The 24,437-nt window shown below is 36.8% G+C and overlaps 2 protein-coding genes across 11 annotated transcripts in view; both read left to right on the forward strand.

The window, feature by feature from the left end:
• SLC4A7 (solute carrier family 4 member 7) overlaps positions 1-14,324 on the forward strand; it is a 114,859-nt gene extending 100,535 nt beyond the window's left edge. For 6 of the 10 annotated variants that reach the window (XM_057555689.1, XM_057555691.1, XM_057555692.1 and 3 more), the window contains 4 exons: positions 2,496-2,627; positions 4,907-5,004; positions 8,117-8,224; positions 10,153-14,324. In XM_057555689.1, coding sequence (XP_057411672.1) covers positions 2,496-2,627; positions 4,907-5,004; positions 8,117-8,224; positions 10,153-10,234 — 420 coding nt within the window. In that variant the 3' untranslated portion in view covers positions 10,235-14,324. The other 4 variants (XM_057555696.1, XM_057555694.1, XM_057555699.1 and 1 more) reach the window with 2 other exon arrangements.
• Positions 14,325-17,276: 2,952 nt separating this feature from the next.
• Positions 17,277-24,437, forward strand: part of NEK10 (NIMA related kinase 10) — a 302,206-nt gene continuing 295,045 nt past the window's right edge. Inside the window, exons 1-2 of the mRNA XM_057555449.1 lie at positions 17,277-17,458; positions 20,233-20,335. The gene's annotated coding sequence lies outside the window, so the exon portion shown is untranslated. The remainder of the gene's footprint in view (positions 17,459-20,232; positions 20,336-24,437) is intronic.

The following is a 24,437-nucleotide window of genomic DNA, read 5'->3' on the forward strand; positions in this document are numbered from 1 at the left end:
TAATGAAAAGATAAAGATATAATAAATACCAGAGAATAACAAAACAAAGATAATTATAATTCAGAATTCCTGGCTGGGTCCGGGGGTGAGGGGCTTCACTGTTCCTGTGCTGATACCATAGTGTTTTGATAACTGAATATTTACAAATTGCTGTCAAGTCAGCATAGCTAATACAGTATGAAATTGGCATAGGAATTGACAAATAGATCAGAAAAACAGACTAATGAGTCCAGAAATTTGTAAGAATATATGAGAATTTACCACCTGAATAACATAAGCGGATTATTTCATTAAAGGCGGTAATTCATTTAAATGGGAAAATTTAGTATATAGTGTTAGAAGATTTGACTGCATACTGGGAGCTAAATAAAGTTGCTATCTTATATCATATTCAGAAAGAAATAATAAATCAATTCAGGATTTAAATGTTAAAATGAATTGTAGTAGAAAATCTTGAAGATTATTTGTATAATCCAGTGATTGAAGGTAATTTTTCAAAGAAGGTAGAGAAATACAACAGTAAAAGAAAGATGATATATTTGACCACATGATAATTGTTTTGTATGTCCTTATTAAAATCAGATTGTGAACTGGGAGAAAATATTTGTAACATATAAGACAGATAAAGTGTTTCTGTCCAAACCACACAGAACTTTTAGGAATTCATGAACAGAAGTCAATTGAAAAAACAGGCAAAAGACAGGAAATAGTGAAAACAGAAGATGGAAAACATAGTTAGAACACTGACATAAATCGCAGCAATGTCTATTTGGATCCACCTCCTAGAGTAATGAAAATAAAAGCAAAAATAAACAAATGGGACCTAATCAAACTTATGAGTTTTTAACAGCAAAGGAAAGCATAAACAAAATGAAAAGACAGCCCACAGAATGGGAGAAAATATTTGCGAACTATGTGACTGACAGGGATTAATCTCCAAAGTACAAAAACAGCTCATGCAGCTCAATATCAAAAAAACAAACAACCCAGAACATCTAAATAGACATTTCTCCAAAGAAGACATACAGATGGCCATAAAGCACATGAAAAGCTGCTCAACATCGCTAATTATTAGAGAAATGCAAATCAGAACTACAGTGAGGTATCACCTCACACTGGTCAGAATGGCCATCATCAAAAAGTCTCCAAACAGTAAATGCTGGAGAGGGTGTGGAGAAAAGGGAACCCTCCTACAGTGTTGGTGGGAATGTAAATTGGTTCAGCCACTATGGAGAATGGTATGGAGGTTCCTCAGAACCTCCTTTAGGCTCTAACTAAAAATAGATCTGCTATCATATGATCCAGCAATCCCACTCCTAGGCATGTATCCAGAGAAAACCATAATTTGAAAAATACATGCACCCCAGTATTCATTGCAGTACTATATAATAGCCAAGACATGGAAGCAACCTAAATGTCCATCAACAAATGAATGGATAAAGATGATGTGGTATTTATATATACAATGGAATGCCACTCAGCCATAAAAAAGAATGAAATAATGCCATTTGCAGCAACATGGTTGGACCTAGAGATTATCATACTAAGTGAAGTAAGTCAGATAGAGAAAGTCAAATATCACATGATATCACTTATATGTGGAATCTAAAAAAAAATGATACAAAGGAACTTCTTTACAAAACAGAAACAGACTCACAGACATAGAAAACAAACATATGGTTACCAAAGGGGAATGGTGGTGGGGAGGGATATATTAGGAGTTTGGGATTAACATATACATACTACTATTGTATATATAAAAGGTAATCCACAAGGACCTATTGTATAGCACAGGGAACTCTACTCAATATTCTGTAATAACCTCTGTGGGAGAAGAATCTGAAAAAGAATACAGATATATGTATATGTATAACTGCATCACTTTGCTGTACACCTGAAACTAACACAACATTGTGAATCAACTATACTCCAATATAAAATAAAAATTTTTTTAAATAAAGTTAAAAAAAAAAAAAAAGAGGAAATCCAAATGTCCAGTGAACATTTGAAAGCATCTTCAACCTCAGCAGCAGTTAAAGAAAAGCAAATTAAAGAACAATGTGTCTTTTTCACAAATATAATTTGAAAGTTAAAACCTAATGCTGGAAAATGGGTTCTCTAATGCATTGCTGAAGAGATTTTTAAAAATTATATCTACTTAAATAATGTACATAATGTAAAGTCATCATAAAAATTAATAATCATGTTTGTGAAGACTCATCATGCTTAATCTGCTTTATAGTTTTATGCAGAGTTCAAGGGATTTATATAGGAAAAGGCTAAAAATGTCATTTCCTCTATGTCTTTGAGCAGAAAGTTGAAATATATAAATAGGTGACTCAGTTTCTTTGGAATAAGATGGTGTATGAAATCATTTTAAAATAAAATATGTGAAGTACTTTTCAATTTACGATTTAATAAATACTTTTTCTCCAAGTGATATAATTTGTATATTTTTAGATGTTACTTAATATTCTCTCCATCACTTTTTAAAGGTTCTTGCGTTAGTCTTTGTACGCAAACTCATGGATCTGTGTTTCACAAAGAGAGAGCTTAGTTGGCTTGATGATCTCATGCCAGAAAGTAAGAAAAAGAAAGAAGACGACAAAAAGAAAAAAGAGAAAGAGGTAAAAAAATAATTTTAAATATACACTATTCACTTATTGTTTAATATTTTGTACCAAGTAGCAAGCACTATTATAGTCACTTTGATGGAATCAACTCCTTCAGTCCTCCTAAGAACCTTATTATTATAAAGTGTAGGTACTTTTATTATCCCCAATTTACAAATGAGGAAACAGAGAGAGAGAGAGAGAGGTTAGTAGGTAGTTTGTCCTAAACACAGGCTCTTACCCATTTTACCAACTTGCCTTTAGCCCTTACACAAAAATACTTAAAAAAAAATTACATATCATGTGTATACTAAATCAACAGAAGAATTTACCAGTATTAAAACATAGGTAACACAAAATAATTCTACATCATAGTCTCTCATCTAATATAACCTTAAATGTACATAAGTACATTTTAGCATACATTTTAATTTTAACAGCATTTTAATAGTCTGGCATATATTGGGTTGGCCAAAAAGTTTGTTTGGGTTTTTCCGTAACATCTTACGGAAATGAACTTTTTGACCAACCCAGTGTAAGGACAAAAAGGACTTTAAGTAAATATCCTTTTACAGAAAGTATAGTAAAACTTTAGTTTTTATATTCAATATTATGTACCCTTAGTTGATTTGTATACTGAGATTTACATGAATACTCTTTTCTGAATTTGATTTTTTAAAAATAACCAGCTCAATACTATAACCTAGTAAGAAGGACAAATAAATACTTGAGTATGTAGCATAGGTGATTTTGTTGATTTTAGTGCCTCACTTAATTTTCCCATTCAGAATATTGTTTGAAAATCAAAGATAAGAAGATATGCATTTTTAAAAGTTGTGGTCCTATTTAAATAGATCTCAAAATTGCTGGGGGTTTTTTCTAATTTTTGAGGGAAATCAGCATAATTTATAATTTAAAATGTATTAATTTATAACTTATATTGCATAGTTATTATGGAAAAACATTAAAGTTTTGCAGACAAATGCGTTTAGGGCTTGTTGGCATTTTTTCATGGTTTCGATTGATTTTTCAGTGCTGATTTATGGCAAAATTACTGGTTGTGTATTTACTTTTCAACAAAAATTTTGACTTTTTAATTAGGACACTGATTAAAACATTTGAATTGAGTCTCCAAAATTTTTAAGAGCTTTGTTTCCTTCAAAGCTATATATGTATGTAAATGTTTATGAACTTGATGATTTTTCAAATAGGATATAATCTATTTATAAAATACTTAGGTAAACTTGCTTGCTTATTCCTATATCAGGGAGAATAAGGTTATTTGCATATCACAAAACAAAAGTAAAGCTGGCTTAAACACAAGAGCTTATTTTCTCCTATAGAAGGAATCTTGAAAGTAAGTGATGTGGTGTGATGGCTCCACAAAGTTATCTGGAACTCTGCTGCTTTTCTCCCAGCTCGGCATAGACTTTCCATCCTCAGAATCCCCTGATGGGTCAGAAGGGCTGCTGAGTTTGAGCTGTCATGTCAGCATCAGAGACAGCAGGAGGTAGACCGTGGGCAGCTCCACCCTACCATCCAGAATGGCATCCAGGAATTTCCACTGACACCACACTGAGTTACAAGGAGTGCTGGGAAATTTAGTTTAGGTTTTATTTTTTTATCTTTTATTATTTTTGTTAAAACTGGGTGCATCGCCACCCCCAAGTACTGGGATTTCTATCAGTAAGACAGAGGAGAGAATGCTCTTTCTGTCTCTCCTGTACTGCCCACCCTCCCCATTATAATTGTGTCATGATTTTGGCTGTTTCTTAGCTAAGGTGTTCTCAACCTGGGGTGACTTTCTGATGGTCAAAAAGGGGCTGCTACTGGCATCTAGTGGCCTGCTGAACATCCTGCATACACAGGACTGCCTCCCAGACAAAGAATTGTTTGGCTCTAAATGTCAGTATCGCTGAGATTGAGAAACCCTGCCTTATCCAAGTGAGGTTTTGCTTATACTTTAATGAGAGTTATGAGGTTTCACAAAATTTTGTTGCTCATTGTATGCCTGTGTAATAATTGATAATAAAATTTATGTAGCTAAATTGATATTTAAACAGTATCAGTGATTAACTTATAGGGGTGAAAGTTACAACCTCTTAAAATTAATCTTTACAAGTGGTTGTTTTCATCTTGTACTACAAGTATGTGTTCATGGAAAAATTTTCAGTCATGGCAGATTAAATAATATTGTCAGTTTGGTTTTCTGATTCTTTAAGATACTAATATATTAATTGGTCCTCCTGGAAATATTCTGGGAAAAATAATCTCTTCATGTATGTACTTTAAAGGAAGCTGAGAGAATGCTTCAAGCTGGTGAAGATACAGTGCATCTTCCATTTGAAGGGGGAAGCCTCTTGCAGATTCCAGTTAAGGCGCTAAAATACAGGTGAGATGCAGCTTCATCCTTTAAAATGTGCTTCATTTACATGTCAGATGCATGAATAAGCCATGCAATGTTTCTTTAAAGTCATGTTACCTGTTTTTTAAAAGATGACAAATACTGCATCTGACATGTGGGCTAAAGGAGGGCTTCTGCAGGTGGAAAAGAAAGTCACTGGCTCATCCCCCTTCTCGCTTGCAGGAAGGAGTGAAGGAGACCTTGGCATCCATGCCAAGCAGAGATTGTCTTGTCGTTCATCACTCCTTCTGTTTCAGTGAAGTTTAAAATCAATCTTAGAATATTCCCATTCTCTCAGTAGTACAGCTTTTTCTTGTTCTGCCTTTCATTATGGCTGGGGTTGGTGTATGCTGGAAAATAAACATTTGTAATCCATTTTTTGATAACCTGTGACAATGTGACTATGTTTAGAGGCCCTAGAACTCTCCTGCGGTTTCCAAAGGTGTGATTTGACCATTGGCAGTGAGGGCTCATACTAGGGAAAAATTAATGTTTCATATATAGTTTATAAAGTATGATTTTGGCGATTTGAATCTAAGAACTAAATATAGAGGTTGGGAAATGTAGATTAAAAACCTCTATTATTTATGTACACATCTGATTCTTCTACACATTTATTCTATTTATGACTGGCCATTTATAGAAGAAAGATCCGTTTTAGAATATATATAGGTTCCTTCCTTGACCAGTTAATGGAAAATGTTTGTTGATATTTAATTATCTTGCTTCAACCTTTTTTCATTTTTAACTTATCTTTATAGTTTTTATAAGGGCACATTTGGACTTGTACATGTTTATTAGTTTTGATAAATGAATTCACAAGTAATTTTTCTCTAATACTTTTTATCATTGGTATTATTAACTTTTATCATTGGTATTATTCTTTGTCACCTTTATCATTGGTATTATTCTTTGTCACCTTTCATGATTTTCCCTCAAAGTTGTATATACCTAAAATTAAATGTCAAGTATAGACATTTTGATATATCCAAATAGAGTGCTCTGCTTCTCTAGATTCTGTCAATGTTTCTTAAATGAATTAATGTATTGACTTTGTTGCTAAAAAGAGTATAGGGGGGCTTCCCTGGTGGCGCAGTGGTTGAGAATCTGCCTGCCAATGCAGGGGACACGGGTTCGAGCCCTGGTCTGGGAAGATCCCACATGCCGTGGAGCGACTGGGCCCGTGAGCCACAGTTGCTGAGCCTGCGCGTCTGGAGCCTGTGCTCCGCAACAAGAGAGGCCGCAATAGCGAGAGGCCCGCACACCGCGATGAAGAGTGGCCCCCCGCTCGCCGCAACTAGAGAAAGCCCTCGCACAGAAACGAAGACCCAACACAGCCATAAATAAATAAATAAATAAATAAAAATTTAAAAAAATCTTTAAAAAAAAAAAAAAGAGTATAGGAACTGCCGTGATAGTTACTGGTGACTCACCAGTTTGCTGAGGTTGTTTGCCACTTAATTTCTGCAGGTCCTGCATTATCTCTTCCTCACTGTGATTACACTTGGATCTTGACAAATTTAAATGGAGTCCATGCTTACACTGTCTAATATTTAACAAAAAGAATGGGTATATATATATATATTTACTTTTGTCTTTTAAATGATGACGTGAACCATGATTAATGTCATTTGGATTAAAACTTGAACATCCAGAATGCCAGGAACTGGCTGACCTGTTTATTTGCCAGAATTTTAAATCTTAAGTAGCTTTGGATTACTTGCCATGAAAATGGAGTGAGAGAACATATGAAAGCATCTGGAAACTGTAAAGTCCTATAAAATATGAAAATAATTTATTTAATGTAGACAAAATTTTTCCCATCTAGTTTTATTTTGGGGAAAAACAAAATGTATACTTTCTTCAAAAAAGGTCTCAATTTCTATAACGGGAAAGTTCTTGCTTAGAGAAGATCATTTAGAAGCTAGAAAGTGCTTCAAGAACTTCTCTCTTCAGTTATTTGAAGTTGGCAACTGAGCCAAAAAACGTTTTCTTGGGGTAGACAGGGTTTCAAGTTGGATGGCTCTGCCATGGTGAATTTGGGTGTTCAAATTTGTGCACTTTTAAAAACTTCACTTGGTGAAGCAGCCATTCCTAGAGAGTCTCCAGTGGCCGTGTCACTCTTTACTGCAGTCTTACATCATAAACGACATGCAGATTTAAAGTGTGAACAGATGACTGCTCTTTAGTCATAACCTGGCTGCCAGCACATTGTTAATTTAACATCTCATTTGACATTTGTATTTGTCGCTTGTTTGCATGAAATGTTTTCCTTTTGGTGAAGAAAAAGGACTTGCAAATATATTCCTGTTAACTTCCTAGTACTTTCATGTTACTCCAAACTGACAACCTTGAGCCCAAAATTATTATGGATATCTTCATTATTGGATTTGGGGTCTTGAGGTAATTTTTGCAATATTTCACAGAGACATGGAATGGTTACATTTGTTTCTTATAATGAAAGGACAGTATTTGGATTTTGATAAATTTTATATAGTAACACCTTCATACTAAAAATATTACTGATATGGTAATACCAGCTAAAAGCAGTACTTACAAACCTTTTTTGTGTGTTATCTGTTGAAGTATTTTAATTTCTAATTTTAAAGTGTCCCATTTCCCAGAATTCTTTTTAATGATTTTTAAAAGCTATGAAAAAAAATTTTTTTAATCCTAATTGTAATTTTTCTTTACATACTTTGGATAGTTGTTTGCTGCAATTGAAATTCGTGCAGATTATAAAAGTTTTCTAACTGACTTGAGGCTGTATCACTTTTTATATTTATAAGCACATTAATATATTCCTTTATGTTATTTCAATAGTATACTTATAGCCAAGATAATCACCTTTGGGCATCATTGCCAATTTAATTAGTCTCATTGCTAGTTTTGATTATAAAGAAAGATGCAATTCCCCTTGAGACCTTTATAATAGAACTCCAAAATACTGCTATCTTGCTAGATCTCGGTTTAAGTGCATGACAAAGAGTTTTCTCAATTTTAAGTTGATGAAAGCAAATATGATATAGATAATAGGAATGACAATATTAATGCTTTTGCAAGTACTGAATACTAACCAGAAAGTGTATTTGTTCTTCAGTGTTGATCCCTCAGTTGTTAACATATCAGATGAAATGGCCAAAACTGCACAGTGGAAGGCACTGTCCATGAATACTGAGAATGCCAAAGTAACCAGATCTAACACGAGGTAGCTGTAATGATTTATGCATTTTCTAACTATAGCCAACTTTCAGTTTACTTATGGATAGCTATTCAGGAAAACCATTAAATTTAACTCAGTTTACATAATTTATATTCTCTTAACAAAACCAACCTTTTTTTCTTCCTCTTTTTCTTCCTTTCATCTATCCATCATTCCACTGTATACTGGAAGCAGATATAGGTGCTGATTGTTTTGTTATTTTTTAAATTTATAGTTGCCTATTTTAAAAAAGAATTGTTTTGTAATAAAAATGAATATATACGTATGGAATAAATATATAAAAGATCAGAAACCATATAAAGAAAGATAATTACTAGGGATTGAATACTAAAATAGAATACTACCTCAATCATGCTTTCTGATGGTCCAAAAAAAAAAAGACTTTCTTTTGTTTTGCTTTGTTTCAGCCTACTATTTCTTCGGTGAGGTAAACATTTTCCTAGAAGATATTTGTAAGAAATTTAATCCATGGGTGTAAAGGCCATTCAGTTTTATAATGGATCATGTATTACACAACTGTTTCATAACCCCTTCCTTATATTTCTTGTTATGTAATAACCCTTTTTTCTTTCTTTCCCACTTACTTCAAGACCTAAACCTCAGGAATTCTGGCTTGATAATGATTAGTACATTGATCCCTTAGGTCTCTGGAGAAGTTAGGTATTATCCTGTAGAGTACTCAGTCATTCATAGTCAACAAATATTTTTTTTGTTGTACACTTTGTGCCAGATGCTGTGTTGGGTGTCAGTATATTCTGCTTGGGTGTCAAAAATTAAAACTTTTCCAGGCAAGCAATCACATAGCTTATTTCTGTTTAGTTATTGTCTTTCTGGCAACTGTCTTTTGATAATGATTGATTAGGTTTTTCTCCAAGATATCTTTCCCTACCTCCTTTTAGAACCTTGCTCCTACTTAATCTCAGTTATCAACTCTTTTGGTTTTCTCTCATCATTTCTTGAGTTTTAATTCTCTAAGCTAGACTGTTTCCTTCACTTCTATCTTTGATCTCAAAAGTTTTTAAGTTAAACTTTTTGTCATTTTGGATTATTTCATGCAGCCAGAATTTCACTAGATACTCTTTTTACTCTTAGTAATTTTTCACACCTTGTCAGCACCCCTGGCCCAGAATGTTAGTATAGTTAGGATAAATAGAAAGACCTTACAGTAGTATTATTTTGTCTTTTATACTTCTGCCTTTCATTCAGGTTGCCCCTCAATTCAAAATCACATGGGAAGAAAGGGAATGTTTTGTTACATTGTTGAACAGAAAAATGTTTGGGTTATCTTCCTTCAGTTTTGTCTGGAGAAGGCAGCAAACCATAGCGTGTTTCTATCTTTTGCAAAATTTTCAAAGCCCAGATATTCATGTTACAATTAAATCAGTTAATCAGTTAAATCCATATACATGGAATCATTGTATTTGATATTAACTTGAAAATGTAGAATTGTATTTTGATCTTGTATTTGTGAACCAAATTTGGGGAGATAAGATTTGTTACATTTTGCAGGAAATTATTTGATGCTTATTTATATTGACAAAGATTAATTTTTAATGAATTTGTCAGTAAAATAAAAGTCAAATGCTACAACTGTTCACATATAAAGTAAAACTATTAAGTCAAGCACAGTCATCATACACTGACCAATTTTAAGGAGCTCCTCTTCAGTTGTAAGAAAAATGTGAAATTTAGTGGCAAAAATATCTTTAAAAAGCTAAGACTTTTTAATATTTGCCTTTCCAGTTAAGTTTACTGATATGAAAAGAAAGCAGTAAGATAGTAATAGCAAGTTGTATGTTTATGGTATTAATAGTTGTCTCAAAAGGCTCTTATGGATATTTACTGTTGGCCATGTTTGAATGTAATATTTAACCACTTCAAAATTATTTATTCTCATTCTTTGTTTTAAATAGCCCTGAAAAACCTGTAAGTGTGAAAATAAGTTTTGAAGATGAACCAACAAAGAAATACATGGATGCTGAAACTTCATTATAGAATTGAACCAAGAGGAATTATTTATAGATATATATACATATATATGTGTATGTATATATAATATTTCATGTCACTATATATAACAATATTGTATGTCATGCCATTTATGCATGACTACGGGGTTTTTTGAAGTAGTGTCTGAAGTTTGTTAGGAGCACCATGGAGACTGTGTGTATAATGAAATGGTCTCTTAGAAGTGAGGTACATGATTCTTACTACTCAAATATTTATTTTTCTGTTGGAAAATTTTTTTCTGTTCTTCAATAGAAAAATGTGGGGAAATGCATTCAGTCTACTTTTCTTTACATCTGTTTGTTCATCAGTGGCAGTCCATACCAACCTTAAGTGATACGTATTTAAATTTTTTCATTGAGTTGCTAGAAATGTTCCCATATTACTTCCTTTCTGCTAGGGCTTTGTGGGAAGAACAGGGCGTCTCTGCCAGTGGTGGGGCACAGATGGGACCGTATCCTGGCTGCTGTGTGTGTGTTGCATTACATACATGTCCATCATGTTTCACAGGTGATGGGAACTTTTTCACTATAGAGGTAGAACAGTGGAAACTTTCTAGATAAGAACTATAATTTTGACCTTTATGTTTTTGAAATTTATTTTAAACTTTAAAACCTCCACATCTAGGTCTCCATTCTGATAGACAAGTATAACTGCAGGTGATTTTATAATTTAACTCCCATACCACTCATTAGTTTATGAATTTTAAAAGCTATAAAATACCAATTTACAATAGTTAAATTCTGTTGCCTTTGTAGAAATTTTTTTCTGAATCCTAGTACTCTGTTAGAGCCCCAAATGCCCACTCTATTCTCTGCCTTTGCTGTCCTTTACTTAAAATGTGGTTTAGTTTGTATCAGGTTCAAGTTCTTGATTATTTTTCTATTATAAGTAGTATGACTAAATAATCAGGAGTCAGAATTCTCTTAAGTGGGTTTATGATCAGTATTACTTTATTATGAATTACCTTTCATTTTCTGTTTACGTTGTTCTTTCTGTTGTATAGGTAATATTTAATAGATTTCATTTTAAAATATTTTATTTATTTTAATTGATATGATGCTTAAATATTATATAAACATTTGAAAAGGTAACAAATATAGAGTAAATTGTTAATGTAAATAGTTGGTGCTCACTTGCATTTATGGTTTATTATCGGAGAGCAGTTGATAGATTTTACATCTTTGATACAAAGCACTGCCATATTTGTATTTTAAAAGAAATTTAGACCTATTATGTATAGCTCAGATTGATGACATTCTTCCTAGTTTGTGTTTGTATGTTTTATTTAGATTTTGCTTTTCTGAGCTGTCTTTTTAACTTCTAGCAAATCTTTTTAGTCATCTTTTATATACTTTTACCTCCATATGAAATAAATAAATGTTGTTCTTGTTAAGCCTGTAGGACTGGATGAATGGGGTTGTGAAACTGATTTGGCAAGAGGATGATTTCTAAAAACCAAATGAGTATTGAGAAGCCACTGAAATATCGAAAATAATAACATGAATGTTAGGATGAAAATTTTAATGAAATTCTGATGCTTCCTTTAATCATTTTTAATTAAAGTACAAAAGTATGAAGAATTGATCTTATAGAAGATCATGAGCAATGCCAAAAGCTGATATTTTAGCAATTCTAGCAATGCATTCTAAACTACTTAACTAATAAAATTTCCACATCTAAGACCATGTGATCCGATTCTAGTTAAAATAATGGATTCAACTTCTGCCTCATATGGGAGGTTGGAAATGTAGCTGATTTTCTTTAGAAAATGTAGCTGGCACCATTTGGTACTGCCTAAAGAAGAGAGATGCTGTCAGCACTTGATGAGAGAGTATTACCCACGGTGCTTGTTAGTGTTTATGAGCTTCCATTGAAGTGATTCCTTTTTATTCATAGCAGCATAATCATTTCCAAAGACCCCAGTATTTGCTGCTATGATTTTGTAATCTCCCCTGATGAAGCTGAACAAGAGGATTTCCTTACATCATTCCCTAGTGTCTGGATGTCACAGGGTTAACAAATGTGCTTTTTTATGGGAAGTAATTTTAAAATTTGAACTGAAATCTACTTGGGATCATAGTGTTTATGTGATTTTATTTATGAATACTAGTTGTCCAGTGCCAGAAAAACCATGATGTGCAAAATGCTTTGCACTCAGTGTTTTTACTATGTTTCTAATCGTTAATAGTTTCTGCTTTCTTTTGACTACTTGACTTACAAAATGATCTGATTGACTACTCCATTGAAAAGCAAAGGTAACTCATGTTTTAGTAATAGCTTGTTTTATGTGGTTATAATATTTTTCTACTATTTTTGAAAAATAACAATCATGGATAGCATTCTTTGAAAGACAGTGAAAAATGTAATTTACTACATATATTGCTTTTTAAATGTTGCCTTAAACAGGTATAGATGAGCAGTAGTAATTGCTATGTACTGATTTACCTCAAGGTGAAAAAGAATTAAACCTGTGCATATTCCATTTATAAAATAAATTCATATAAACAGTCCTGCACTTTTTCAGATGCCTTGGTTTCCAGGATGGAGCTCAGTGCTACTGAGTACCCTGGCCGCAGGGCCACCTCAGGATATTCTTTCCTCCACCTATTTTATTTATTTATAGACATCTGTTTACAAGGACTATAATACATCCTCATGTTGACCATCTGAAATTCACTTTCACTTGAATGCTATTTCACTCTAAAATTGCCGCTTTTGAGGAGACAATGAACTAATAACTTCCTTATGATAAAAGGATGATGCTATATATTCTCTAATGATATTAGATATACGAAGTGAGGCACAAGATCTTTCTAATGGGTGTTGTATATGTGAGTGTGCTTGTGTGAATGATGTTGTCAATCATAAATCTCTCAAGTTGTTTAAAAAAGCTGTGGCATATCATTGTTCATATTTGCCAAGCATATAAAATGTGTAGGACAGAATTTTTTATGTGCTAACACATGTATTTATAAAGCAGATTTCTTTACCACTCAAAATTACTAACTTTCGTTTTCTCCATCTAAAAAAAATGTTTCTTCCACATACCTTAAGTTTGTGTATATATATAATAGCTTTATAGCTTTTACCTTTTGCAAAAGCAGGTTCAAAATTCTGTAAAAAGAAAAATGGTTTCCGAAACAGAGGTATGACACCAGAGCTTGCTGTTTTTAAAGGATTGTATCATGTATATCAGTTCTGTAAATGTGCTCAACAGTGTAACATGTGAATCCTGTTTTAAAGTGCTCAGATTTCGGATGTGTAAGCCATTAATATAACATTGTAATTCAAAAATGTTTAAATTAAATAATTTAATGTTTTAAATTTATTTATGTAGATCACATCATTGTTATCATATGCAGTAGAACTATGTGAACTGTCTTTTGGTTTAGTCCAACAATTATTTATTTTTTTAGAAAGTAAACTTAAAGAGTTTAAGGACATCCAAAATTTAAAATAGTGTTCATACTTCAAAATTTGGCAATTTTAATGTAAAGTTGGTTCTTTTCTAACTTTTCAAAAAGTAATGTGAGTGTCAATAATAGGAAAACATAGTTGGAAATGGAATCATCTAAAGATCATTTTAAAAAATTTAATTAGTGTATATTGACTTCTACAGTTGACTTAGAGTAATTGTTAACAGTTGTTTTTTTAATCAGATTTTTGTGCGTTGATTGATTCTTGTGTTGTGGCTTTTCTTTTGTTACTTTCATATTAAGAGTTTTTTTTTTTTGTAGGGGGGTTCTCTTCCAATGTTTACTACATTTAAATAAATAGAAATTGAATTTTATTGTTCATTTATGCAGTATTTGATAGCTTGGTATAATAACAGTACAGTTCTAATTTTTATGACTTTTATAATTATACAATGATAATATTTTCTTTTATAATAAAATCCAAAGTAAACATTTAAAATGTAGAAGTGATATTTTTCATCTATATGAAGTACAAGTATCTACCAAGTCTATAATGTGAATAATCCTGCTTTTCAAATCTGTTTCATAATATTAGAAGAAAACTATTTTTGGAGATGTTATTGAAGTTGAAAGATCAATAAAAGTCTACTGAATCAGTTGTTGAATATTGTCTTTATTTTGATATTAGAAGAGCTGCATGTCTTTCTTATGAGAACTGATAGGGGATGGAGAAAAATAAGTGATTTCTATTTCCTGCCTCCTAATTTTCCTAAGCAGAAGACAGAAAAGAGGAAACAGTGAGAAAAGAAGATGAAACAAAATAGTGTGTGTTTCACAATGATTTTTTGATTGTTAAGAAATACTGAAATTAAAGCCCTTTAAGATAGGCTGGTCCATTATTTTCCCTATTTTAAAACACATCTGTTTAGAATTTTGCAGTGGGATATGTAATAAACACACATCACGTTACATGATATGTAATGAGCATGTTAATACTGAACTTTCATAGACTCAAAGCTTTTTTGTTTTTAATGGCTAATTTCATTATGAAATTTTTTTAGTAATAGCTAATGACAGGCCTTGGTTTGTTTTCTGTTAGGCACGTATGTAACAATTTACTCCTGTGTTTTCTGCACTGTATAGTTTCTGATATCCCACGATGAATTTGTCAATTTATTATTCCCATCAACAGAACTTTGAGATTTTTGTGAGGTTGGGGGCGGGGAGAAGAAGGGAAATAGCGAGTTTCTCACTAGTTTTTCTTTGATCTTGCTCCTTAAGGTATATCTGATCTCTCCAGTATCAGTTCTGTGACCTTTATCTCACTACCTCTATGCTTTTAATGAAAACATTCCTATTGTTTGGAAAACCTTCCTTCCTGTTTCTCTGCTATTCTTGCAAAGCTCAATTTAAGTTCTGCATTTTCTTCAAATTGTGCTCTGCCTTGTGCTGTGTTCTGTAAGATCATTCTTCTGCCTCCACTCAAGAGTGTGTCTGTGTTTAAAATGCCCTCTTTTTGTTTTTTGTCCTAGACCAGTGGTCTAGGGGTATTTTAGAAATTTGGGGAATTATTTTTTTCTTCTTGTTGATTCTGCGTATTTATTTTAATACCTATTTAAGTTAATTTTATTTGTTCCTTATGTTATAGTTACCACGTTACACTCTTTTACTTCCGAAGTATGTAATTTACATTATCTGTGGATTCACCTCAGGATAGTAAAAGGGGTATTCAAAAACACCAGATTTTACAGATTTGGACCCTACCACGTTAGCCATGAGCTTAATGCAGGCATGACCCCTCTGGGGTCGTGTATATTTCTCACATTACAGAGTACAGTGTGGGCCCTGGATGGGTGTGGTCTCCTCTCCTGCAGAGCCCCGTGTCTCCCATGCCTCATAATCACCTCTGCAACTTTCAGTTACATTTAGGGAAGGCCAAAACATTGGTTTAAGATTTTATTTTAAGAGAGGAGAAGAAGAAAGGTGGGAAGCACATTCAATACTCTGATGAAGAAAAGTTCAGAGGAGTAATTTTGTCTCCTGCATAATATTTAAAATGTCTGTAGAGAATACTTTTTCTACTCAGCATCAGTCTGCCTTCCCCTCTCAACTTTTTGTGTTTTGATTGGTAACATTATTTCTGCTGGTTTTATGTTCTCTGAAGTATAATTAGTTCTGCTCCATTCACCTGAGTTTGACTTCCTTCTCACCTTTCTGTATTTCCAAAATGGTACCTTACTGTTTTAGTTTTAAATATGTATTTTCAAGTACTCAAACCTAAGTTGTTATTCCATTAGGCCTACTTTTCATTATTATTCAAAGCAGAGAAACATCAGGGAAGCGGTTCACGGTATTCATTTTAAATCAGGTTTTGGGAGATTGAATCACCACACTAATTGACATTCCTGTGGGCACTTGGAGCAACATTAAGATGGGATTGAGTAGGTCCTAGATTAAATTGTCCAGGGGACAGACAACATGGTGGTTAAGGCTGGGCTCTGGATTGAAATTCTAGGTTCTCCCCTGCCTCCATCACTTACCTGCTCTGCCCTGTTGGGCCTCCATGTTACAGCTCTAAACTAGGATGAAAAATAACCAGATGGAAGCTTCCTTGGTGGCGCAGTGGATAAGACTCCGCCTGCCAATGCAGGGGACACGGGTTTGAGCCCTGGTCCAGGAAGATCCCACCTGCTGCAGAGCAACTACGCCCGCGAGCCACAACGACTGAGCCTGTGTGCCTCAAATACTGAAGCCCTCACGCCTAGAGCCCGTGCTCTGCAACAAGAGAAGCCACCACAATGAGAAGCCCGTGCACTGCAACGAAGAGTAGCCCCCGCTCGCTGCAACTAGAGAAAGCCCGGATACACCAACGAAGACCCAACGCAGCCAAAAAAAAAAAAAAATCAGATGATGTGAAGAGTAGGTGAAATAACGAGGAAAGAGTTTGGAACAGTCCCTGGCACAAAATAAGCGCTCAATATTTTTCATTTTTTGAAGCTTCATAATGTAAAATTGAGTATTTTTTTTAAAGCTTTAGTAAAATTAAAATTTTTTCAATAAAAAGAAGCTTCAGACTTTCACAAAAGGTGAAGAGCCTTGCCCAATGCCACAAAACGAACTAGTGACAGGTGTCCCACACAGCTCACTCGTACTTTCACGCCGGAGTCGCTGAAACTGTCTCCACGTTACACGAAAGCTATTCAGCAGGTACCGTTGATCCTTTTCAAACTAAATATCTGCTTTGGAAGATAACTGATTTTTAGTCCATAGCAATTCTTGAAATTAAACACCCCAAAATGAAGCTGCTCTCTCTCCTACCCATTTTATTTCAAATGCTGAAGGTTGGCACACCGAGTCCAGGAAAACCGACAGCGTTTAGGAAACCCTGGCTGGCAGGCAGCCCGAGGTCGGGGTGAGGTGGCTGCCGCCGTGAGGCCCTCAAGCCCCACCCAACAGCGCGCGCTGCGGCCCGGCCCGGCGCGTCTCCGGTTGCTACGGCAACCCGAGGCCGGCGGGCCGCAGCACGGCTAACCCTGATTGGCTGGGGCGCCCTGCCGGTGGAAGAAGAGGTGTCGGCATTGGCTGAGGACTCGCCGGTTTCGTGGCCGGAAGGAGGATTGGATTGATGCACCAACGGTGCTGCTGGCAGCAGTGCCCCCGAGGTGGAGGGGACCAGGCGCGGGCTAGGGGAGAGGAGGACGGGCCCCCGATCCAGAGCAGCGTGACAGTAGCAGAGACGATGAGAAGGGCGATTTCGAGCTTGGCCTGAACGAGGGGCCCTCCCTTGGGCGCGGTGAGTGGGGCCGGAGCGGGCGTTCCTCTGCCGGCGCGCGGTTTCAGGCAGGGTCTCCAGGGAGATGTCCTCAGGTGCTTGTGGAGCAGCCCGAGGCCTCGGAGTGAGCTCCCCTCGGCAGGAGGCAGGGCAGAGAGTGCGGGCTGTCGGGCGTGCGGGAGTCACTGTGAGCCTGTCTCATAGCGGATGGGTTGGTGTTGGCGGATGGATGGTGGGAAAGTGCCATCAACCATGCGTGATGGTCCTTTCAGTTCCATAAGGACTTATTCTGGTTACAGGAAGCCTGAGTGTGTCTCTTCCAATCTGCTCCTACACTCCGGAGGCTCCTTCATAAAACCCTTTATGAGCGTCGCTTCTCTGCCTTCCCCTTATGTTATGATGCTGCTCTGACAGTCCCTCTGCTTCTCTGCTCAACGTGAGTGAGCCTGTTCAGTTCCATGCCTTCAGGCACCACATGTCAGCTGATTACTTGAAAACCTCCACCTCCAGCCTAGGCTGCTCCACTAAGCACCAGACCCCAAAACCCAACCGCGAGTTAACTCCACACGTGCTCAACCCTAAACACCATCTTCCCCATTCCCACAGAGTGCCTCGCCCTTGGATTCCCTGTCTTGGGCACCAAGATACAAAAACCACGTCTGGACAATATCTTTGACACTTACTGCCTCTTCTAAATTTCCACCGGTTATCAAGGCTCTACCTTCTTAATAGCTGTCAAATCAATTCCCACATCACTAAATCCCTTCTCACTACATTAGAATTTCCACCAGTTTCTTAGTTAAATTCAACACCCATCCACCTTCCCTGATGGCAGTTTGGCCCTATCTAATCCATTTTCCGTCTATTGTTAGACTGATCTTTCTAAAAATATATATAAGGGCATTTCACTTCCTGCCAAGACTCGCTGTCATCCTCATCCACACTTCTTAGTTAGGCCTTCCATCAGCAGTTCCATCTTTGTTCCCAGAACATGCCACATTCTCTCCTGTGTGTGCTGATGTCACCTGTTGCTCACACTGCCTTCAATGGACTCCACTTTTGCACCTTCCCCAACCCTGCTCTCACTCCCCAGTCATTCTCTGCGTGTTGCCTAATTGCTTTTCTGCTTCCTCCTCTAGACTCTCTCTCTGAGCGCAGAGGCCAGGTTTGTCTTCCTCACCATTTGTTGTGTCTATCATAGCACCCTGCAAGTAGCAGGGGCTCAACAAATACTGGTTAAATGAATGATTCTCTAAAACAAGAAGTTACTGTTTTTCATAGCATCCAGTAAAGCTTTCACTTATAAAAGATGAATGTTGAATTTCCAGGTTTTACTTTAATTTCAAGATCCTTGGTTTGGAAACTATTTCAATTCACAGTCTATATTTCATGCCATAATCATTTTAATGGTAGCTGTTGTTATATGGCATACGTTTAACATGGGAAAGAGAGAGAGTACAGTGCAGTTTGCAAGAGATAGGCTTTGAGTCAGACATGCGTGGGTTTGAATACTGGCTCCAACATTTTAGCTCTGTGGCCGCTTATCTGTGGCTTCGTTATCTGTACAATGGGCTAATAATAACCCCCACCTCATAGGATTATTTTAAAGACTAAATGTGTATAACCCATATCAAGTGCACAGTGCCTTATACTTAATAAGTTTTCACATGTCTAAAGAATAGAAACCTTCACATGGATGTTTGTAGCAGCTTTATTCACAATTGCCAATACCTGCAAACAACCAAGATGTCCTTCAGTGGGTGAATGGGTAAATTAGCTGTGGTACATCCAGACAATGGAATTGCTGAAAAGAAATTAACTATCAAGCCATGAAAAGACATGGGGGAACCTTAAGTGCATATTACTAAGAAAAGAAGTCAGTCTGAAAAGGCTATATACTGTGTGATTCCAACTACATGACATTCTGGAAAGAGTAAAACTTTGGAGACAGTGAAAAGATCAGTGGTTGTCAGGGGTTAGCGGAGGGTGGGGGAGAAATGAATAGGCAGAGCACAAGGATTTTTAGGACAGTGAAAATACTCTGTGTGACACTATAATGATGGATACATGTCATTATATGTTTGTCCAAACCTACAGAATGTACAACACAAAGAGTGAACCCTAAGGTAACCTATGGACATTGGGTGATTATGATGTGTCAATGTAGGTTCGTTTGTTTGTTTGTTTGTTTGTTTATTTATTTATTTATGGCTGTGTTGGGTCTTCGTTTCTGTGGGAGGGCTTTCTCTAGTTGCGGCAAACGTGTGCCACTCTTCATCGCGGTGCGCGGGCCTCTCACTGTCGCGGCCTTTCTTGTTGCGGAGCACAGGCTCCAGACGCGCAGGCTCAGTAGCTGTGGCTCACCGGCCTAGTTGCTCCGCGGCATGTGGGATCTTCCCAGACCAGGGCGCGAACCCGTGTCCCCTGCATTGGCAGGCAGATTCTCAACCACTGTGCCACCAAGGAAGCCCCTGTAGGTTCATTCTTGGTAATAAATGTACCATTCTGGTAAGTAATTTTGATAATGAAGGAGGCTCTGCAGGTGTAGGGGTAGGGAGTATATGGGAAATCTCTGTACCTTCCTCTCAAATTTGTTGTAAACTTAAAACTGCCCTAAAAAATAGTCTTGAAAAAGAAGTAAAAGAAACACTGAAGGTTGGAATTGTGAAATTTCCATGGTCAGCTCACAAAAGGTAAAAATCAATCTTTTAATTCAGTCAAGTACAGTTTCTAGGACATCATCCTGCTACCCAGTCACACTATACTACTTGATCACAAACTTTGTTCTGATACAGGTAAGAGACTCATTCAGTGACAACTTATTGGCCGTCTGATGGATCCAGGGCACTCTGCCAGATAAAGGCGGGGCAAAAGAAAGTGTAACCAGTAAAGTCTCAAGTAAGTGAAAGAAGGGCCTGGAATGTCACTCTGCCTGTCTCAGTCGGTCAGACTTTGAGGTCAGAGTCAGAGTGGACTGAGTGGAGCCCTTGGAGAGGTGGAGAGGAGGTAGAAGTTTACTGGACATCCAGAAGGGAGCATGACCAAGTCCCTGTGCCCTCAGAGCCCAGGATCCCAGGGGTGGTAGCCCAGAGTCCATAGAATTCACACTCTCATGCTAGGTTCATGGGTTCAAATTCCAGCTCTGCCACTGCTGGACACAGGGCGTCTGCCAAGTTGCTTCATCTCGGCACCTCAATTTCCTTACATATACAGTGAAGTTGTTGTGAGTATTACATGAATCAGTAGAGACAAATTTCCTAGAACTATGGTAGGTACATAGGAAGTGCCAGGTACATGTTAGCTGTTTCTGTTATGTTTTACCTGGGGGAGAGAAATAAGTTAAGAGATAACAATAAAGCAGGATGGGGGGCGGATAGAAAGTGTCACCTTGGGAACAGGTTATGTGGCTTGGATTTGGAAATGAGTCTTACATTTTTGAGACTTGGTCTTCCACAGGAAAGTGAACTCTATGTGTACTCATATATCCGCCTGACATGTGTGATTAAAAAAAAACATGAAAATGAGCACTGAATAAAATAGATGGTTTTTCATTTGGTAAAACGATTGCTCATTCATATCTAGAAGTCAAACTTCCCTTCATCTCAGCTGAAATCTGCAACAGTCATAATAAAGGTCATGCACTCACATCCATGGGGGTGGCTCAACTCAGAGCTTATTCAGTCTTGTATTAGGAATAGTTATAGTTGACAGGGAGTCTAGCTTCACAACCCTCAAGAGAGTCAAAGTGACAAAATCACAATCAAATGGCACATATCTAGAAGAGAGACTAAAAAACCCTCCTACAAAAATTGAAATAAAAACAAGAGGCAGAATGGATAAAGCACAGCAGCCATAACATTGATCCTGGGCCATCAGGAAAAAGTTACCCAGTATATAGTGTATTTTGCATAAATGACAGGGAATTGTTACTTAATTTGAGAAAAGTGTGTCTGAAGTAATATTTGATTATTAAGGTGATAAACATTTACCTAGAAAATTCACTTAGGCAGATAGAGAGCTGGATAAAGGCCACCAATAAGTGAAAGTTAGTATAACATTCAATTAACAGGGAAGGCCCTGCCTGGCTTTAAATTCCTGCTCTGCCACCAGAGGTTTAAAGCTCTGTGACTTGGACAAATTACTCTACCTCTGTGGGCCTCAGTTCTGTCATCTGTGAAATGGGGACAGTAAAGGTAGTTGCCTTGTAGCTTTGTTAGGAGAATTATATTAGTTAACGTATGGAAGCAATTAGAATGGTGCTGGCACAGGGTAAGCCCCATGTAAACATTTGCTTTTATTATTGTTGTTACTGTTACCAGATACGAGATCTTAGCCAAGTTACTGAAGCTCAGCACCTCAGTTCCTTCATCTGTGAGTTGGAGATACAACACAATCATCTCCTAGGGTTGTTTTAGGATTAAACAAATACATGAAAGTGCTTCTAATTGTAAACCTGAAATAACATCAGGTGTAACAAATTAAAATGAAGACTATTTGTGACATTAAAAATAAAACTTTTTTTTTCATTTTATATCTAGTATTTGTCATCAGTGAACCAAAGTCAGTGAATATAAGCAAATGACTTAAAATAAGCATGACAAGCTCTTCAAGCTGAAGTAATAGTAATATTACCAATGATAGTATTTACAACAGCTGTCATAATAACAACTTAGCTAGCTACGGACAGTTTTTTGTTCTGTTTGTGCCACACCACATGGCATGTGGGAATCTTAGTTCCCTGACCAGGGATCAAACCTGGGCCCACGGCAGTGGAAGGGCAGAGTCCTGACCACTGGACCACCAGGGAATTCCCCTGGACAGTTTTAAAGGCGTTTGACTTTATTTAGTTCCAACTACCATCTTATAATGGGGATATAATTATGTCTATTTTTTGGTAAATGAGGAAACTAATAATCAGAGAGGCCCGGGGACTTTCTGAGGTCACTCAGCAGGCAAGTAGAAACCAGGTCTCCTCCATCACTGCTGCTCCTTTCACCTGCATCCCAGCCGTGTAACAGGAAGACTTCATAGTCCCAAGCCTGTTAGCTCTCATCAGTGGAGACCGCAGCATTCATATAATGTGCGTGTGTGTGTGTGCTACACTTGACATAAATGTGAATACTCATTCCTGTAGGAAATGTTATTGTCCTATCATGTATACTTGAGGTAGCCCATATTTAACACTAATATCTTATTTACCTTGTGGCTTCCCTGTGTTTATAAAGAGATTTTTGTCAAACCAACATTCTGTAATAACTAGATGCTGGTCAGCTGGGGCAAATGTATCATTTGCTGATAGTTTTTTTCATAATCTTTATTCTCCATCTATAAACAATGATCCTCCAGTTATACCTGGAGCTTCCCAATCACATTTCTCTTGGGATTTGTTTATTCATTCATTCATTCAGCAATCATTTATTGAATACTTCTTTTGTTATAAACTAGCAATGCTGTGCTGGATGTTGGGGATGAGCACACCAGCTGTCATCCACATCCCTGACTAGTTTATAGTAAGCTGGAGGAGACATATGCATAGTTATTGAATTATTGCCTGACTCTGCCCCTTTATTAAGAGCTTCAAGACAGGGAGGTCAGTGAAAATTTCCGTAAAGAATGAATACTTGAGTTGAGATGGATGAGCCTTCCAGGCCTTTCTGCACTTATCTGGCCCTTGAGTCTAGGAATAAAGGTCTCAGGAGTGCAGGAAAAGCAGGCCTGGGGCAGGGACACATGGCCCAGGTCTGAGTGGAGCTGTTGGGGGCAGAGGCTTCATCTCACAGGACACCTCAAGTCCTTCTTACATTTGTTTTTATGCCAAGAGAAATGGGAAGCCCATGAAGGCTCAATTGGTCAGATTTGTACCCTAAAAATGGTGCTTTTGATGCTGTGTGGAGAACAGACTTCTTGTTGTTGGGAGGAGAGAGAAATTGGAAGTTGGGAGTCCATTTAGGAAGTGGTTCCTGTAGTTCAGGTGGGCAATGATGAGGACGAGGGTGTTGGCAGTGAGGATGGAGAGAAGTGGGCAGACAGGGACTGTACTGAATAGAAAAATAGTGAGCTAATGAGTAAGGGCCTTAGGAAGAGGAAGTGTCATTTTCCCAAGGTTCATGCCCAAGGGCTCTTCTTGAGTTGAGATTATTTGAGGATCTTCTGTTCTATGAGCTGGCCGTAGCCTTGGAGGCCACCATCAGCCCCAGCCCAGCTCATCTGCTCCCTGTCTCCCCAAACCACTCTCAGGATCTGGCCTTCCTCCCTTTGTGCATCCCCTGGAGTATTCTTCCCCTGCCCCACCCATTCTCCTTGACCTGCTTCACAGCCCTGTCACATGTGCCTTTCCATGGCTCTTTCTTCAGCCCACAGTGGTCTCTCTTTCCCTTAAATTCATTCAATTTATAATCTCCTTGGGAAACTAATTTTCTCTGCTTTTTGACATTTCCAGTGTTCTTATTTAATCCCTTGTATTAGGCCGAACCATAAGAAATTGTTCTTTTTTTTTTAAAGGCCCAATATCAGCAGTTTCATGTTGTTTAACCTACATATTTCTCATTTCCCACACTTGCTGAGTTATGGATGGATGTTCTTGCAGCATCCAGTAGTGTCTTGTGCACAGTCAGCACACAATAAATTAAAAATACACTTAAAAGAAGTGTTATTAGATGAAACAAAAGTAATTCAGTGCCACCAATTATTAGGAACATCAGTGTGTTTACCTGGTGTTCTCTTTACTCTTTGAGGGTCTAGGGGATTGGGCTGAATCCATACTCACTTATTATCATGACTTATTTCCATGATGGCTAACTTTGGAGAGAAGGCATTTTTTTTACCATGTCTTATTCAGTGCAGTATCCTCAGTGCCTGGCATATATGAGGAGATCAAAAATTGTTTCTTGAAGGAATGAATAAATATTGTCACCTTTCTCTGTCTCACAGAAACAGAGAATTGAATGTAATCTTACTATGTTTGGAGGTCAGTGAATAAAGAGAAATTTGGTGTGCTACT

The sequence above is a fragment of the Balaenoptera acutorostrata genome, chromosome 10, assembly GCF_949987535.1.
Source record: "Balaenoptera acutorostrata chromosome 10, mBalAcu1.1, whole genome shotgun sequence".
Lineage (NCBI taxonomy): Eukaryota > Metazoa > Chordata > Mammalia > Artiodactyla > Balaenopteridae > Balaenoptera > Balaenoptera acutorostrata.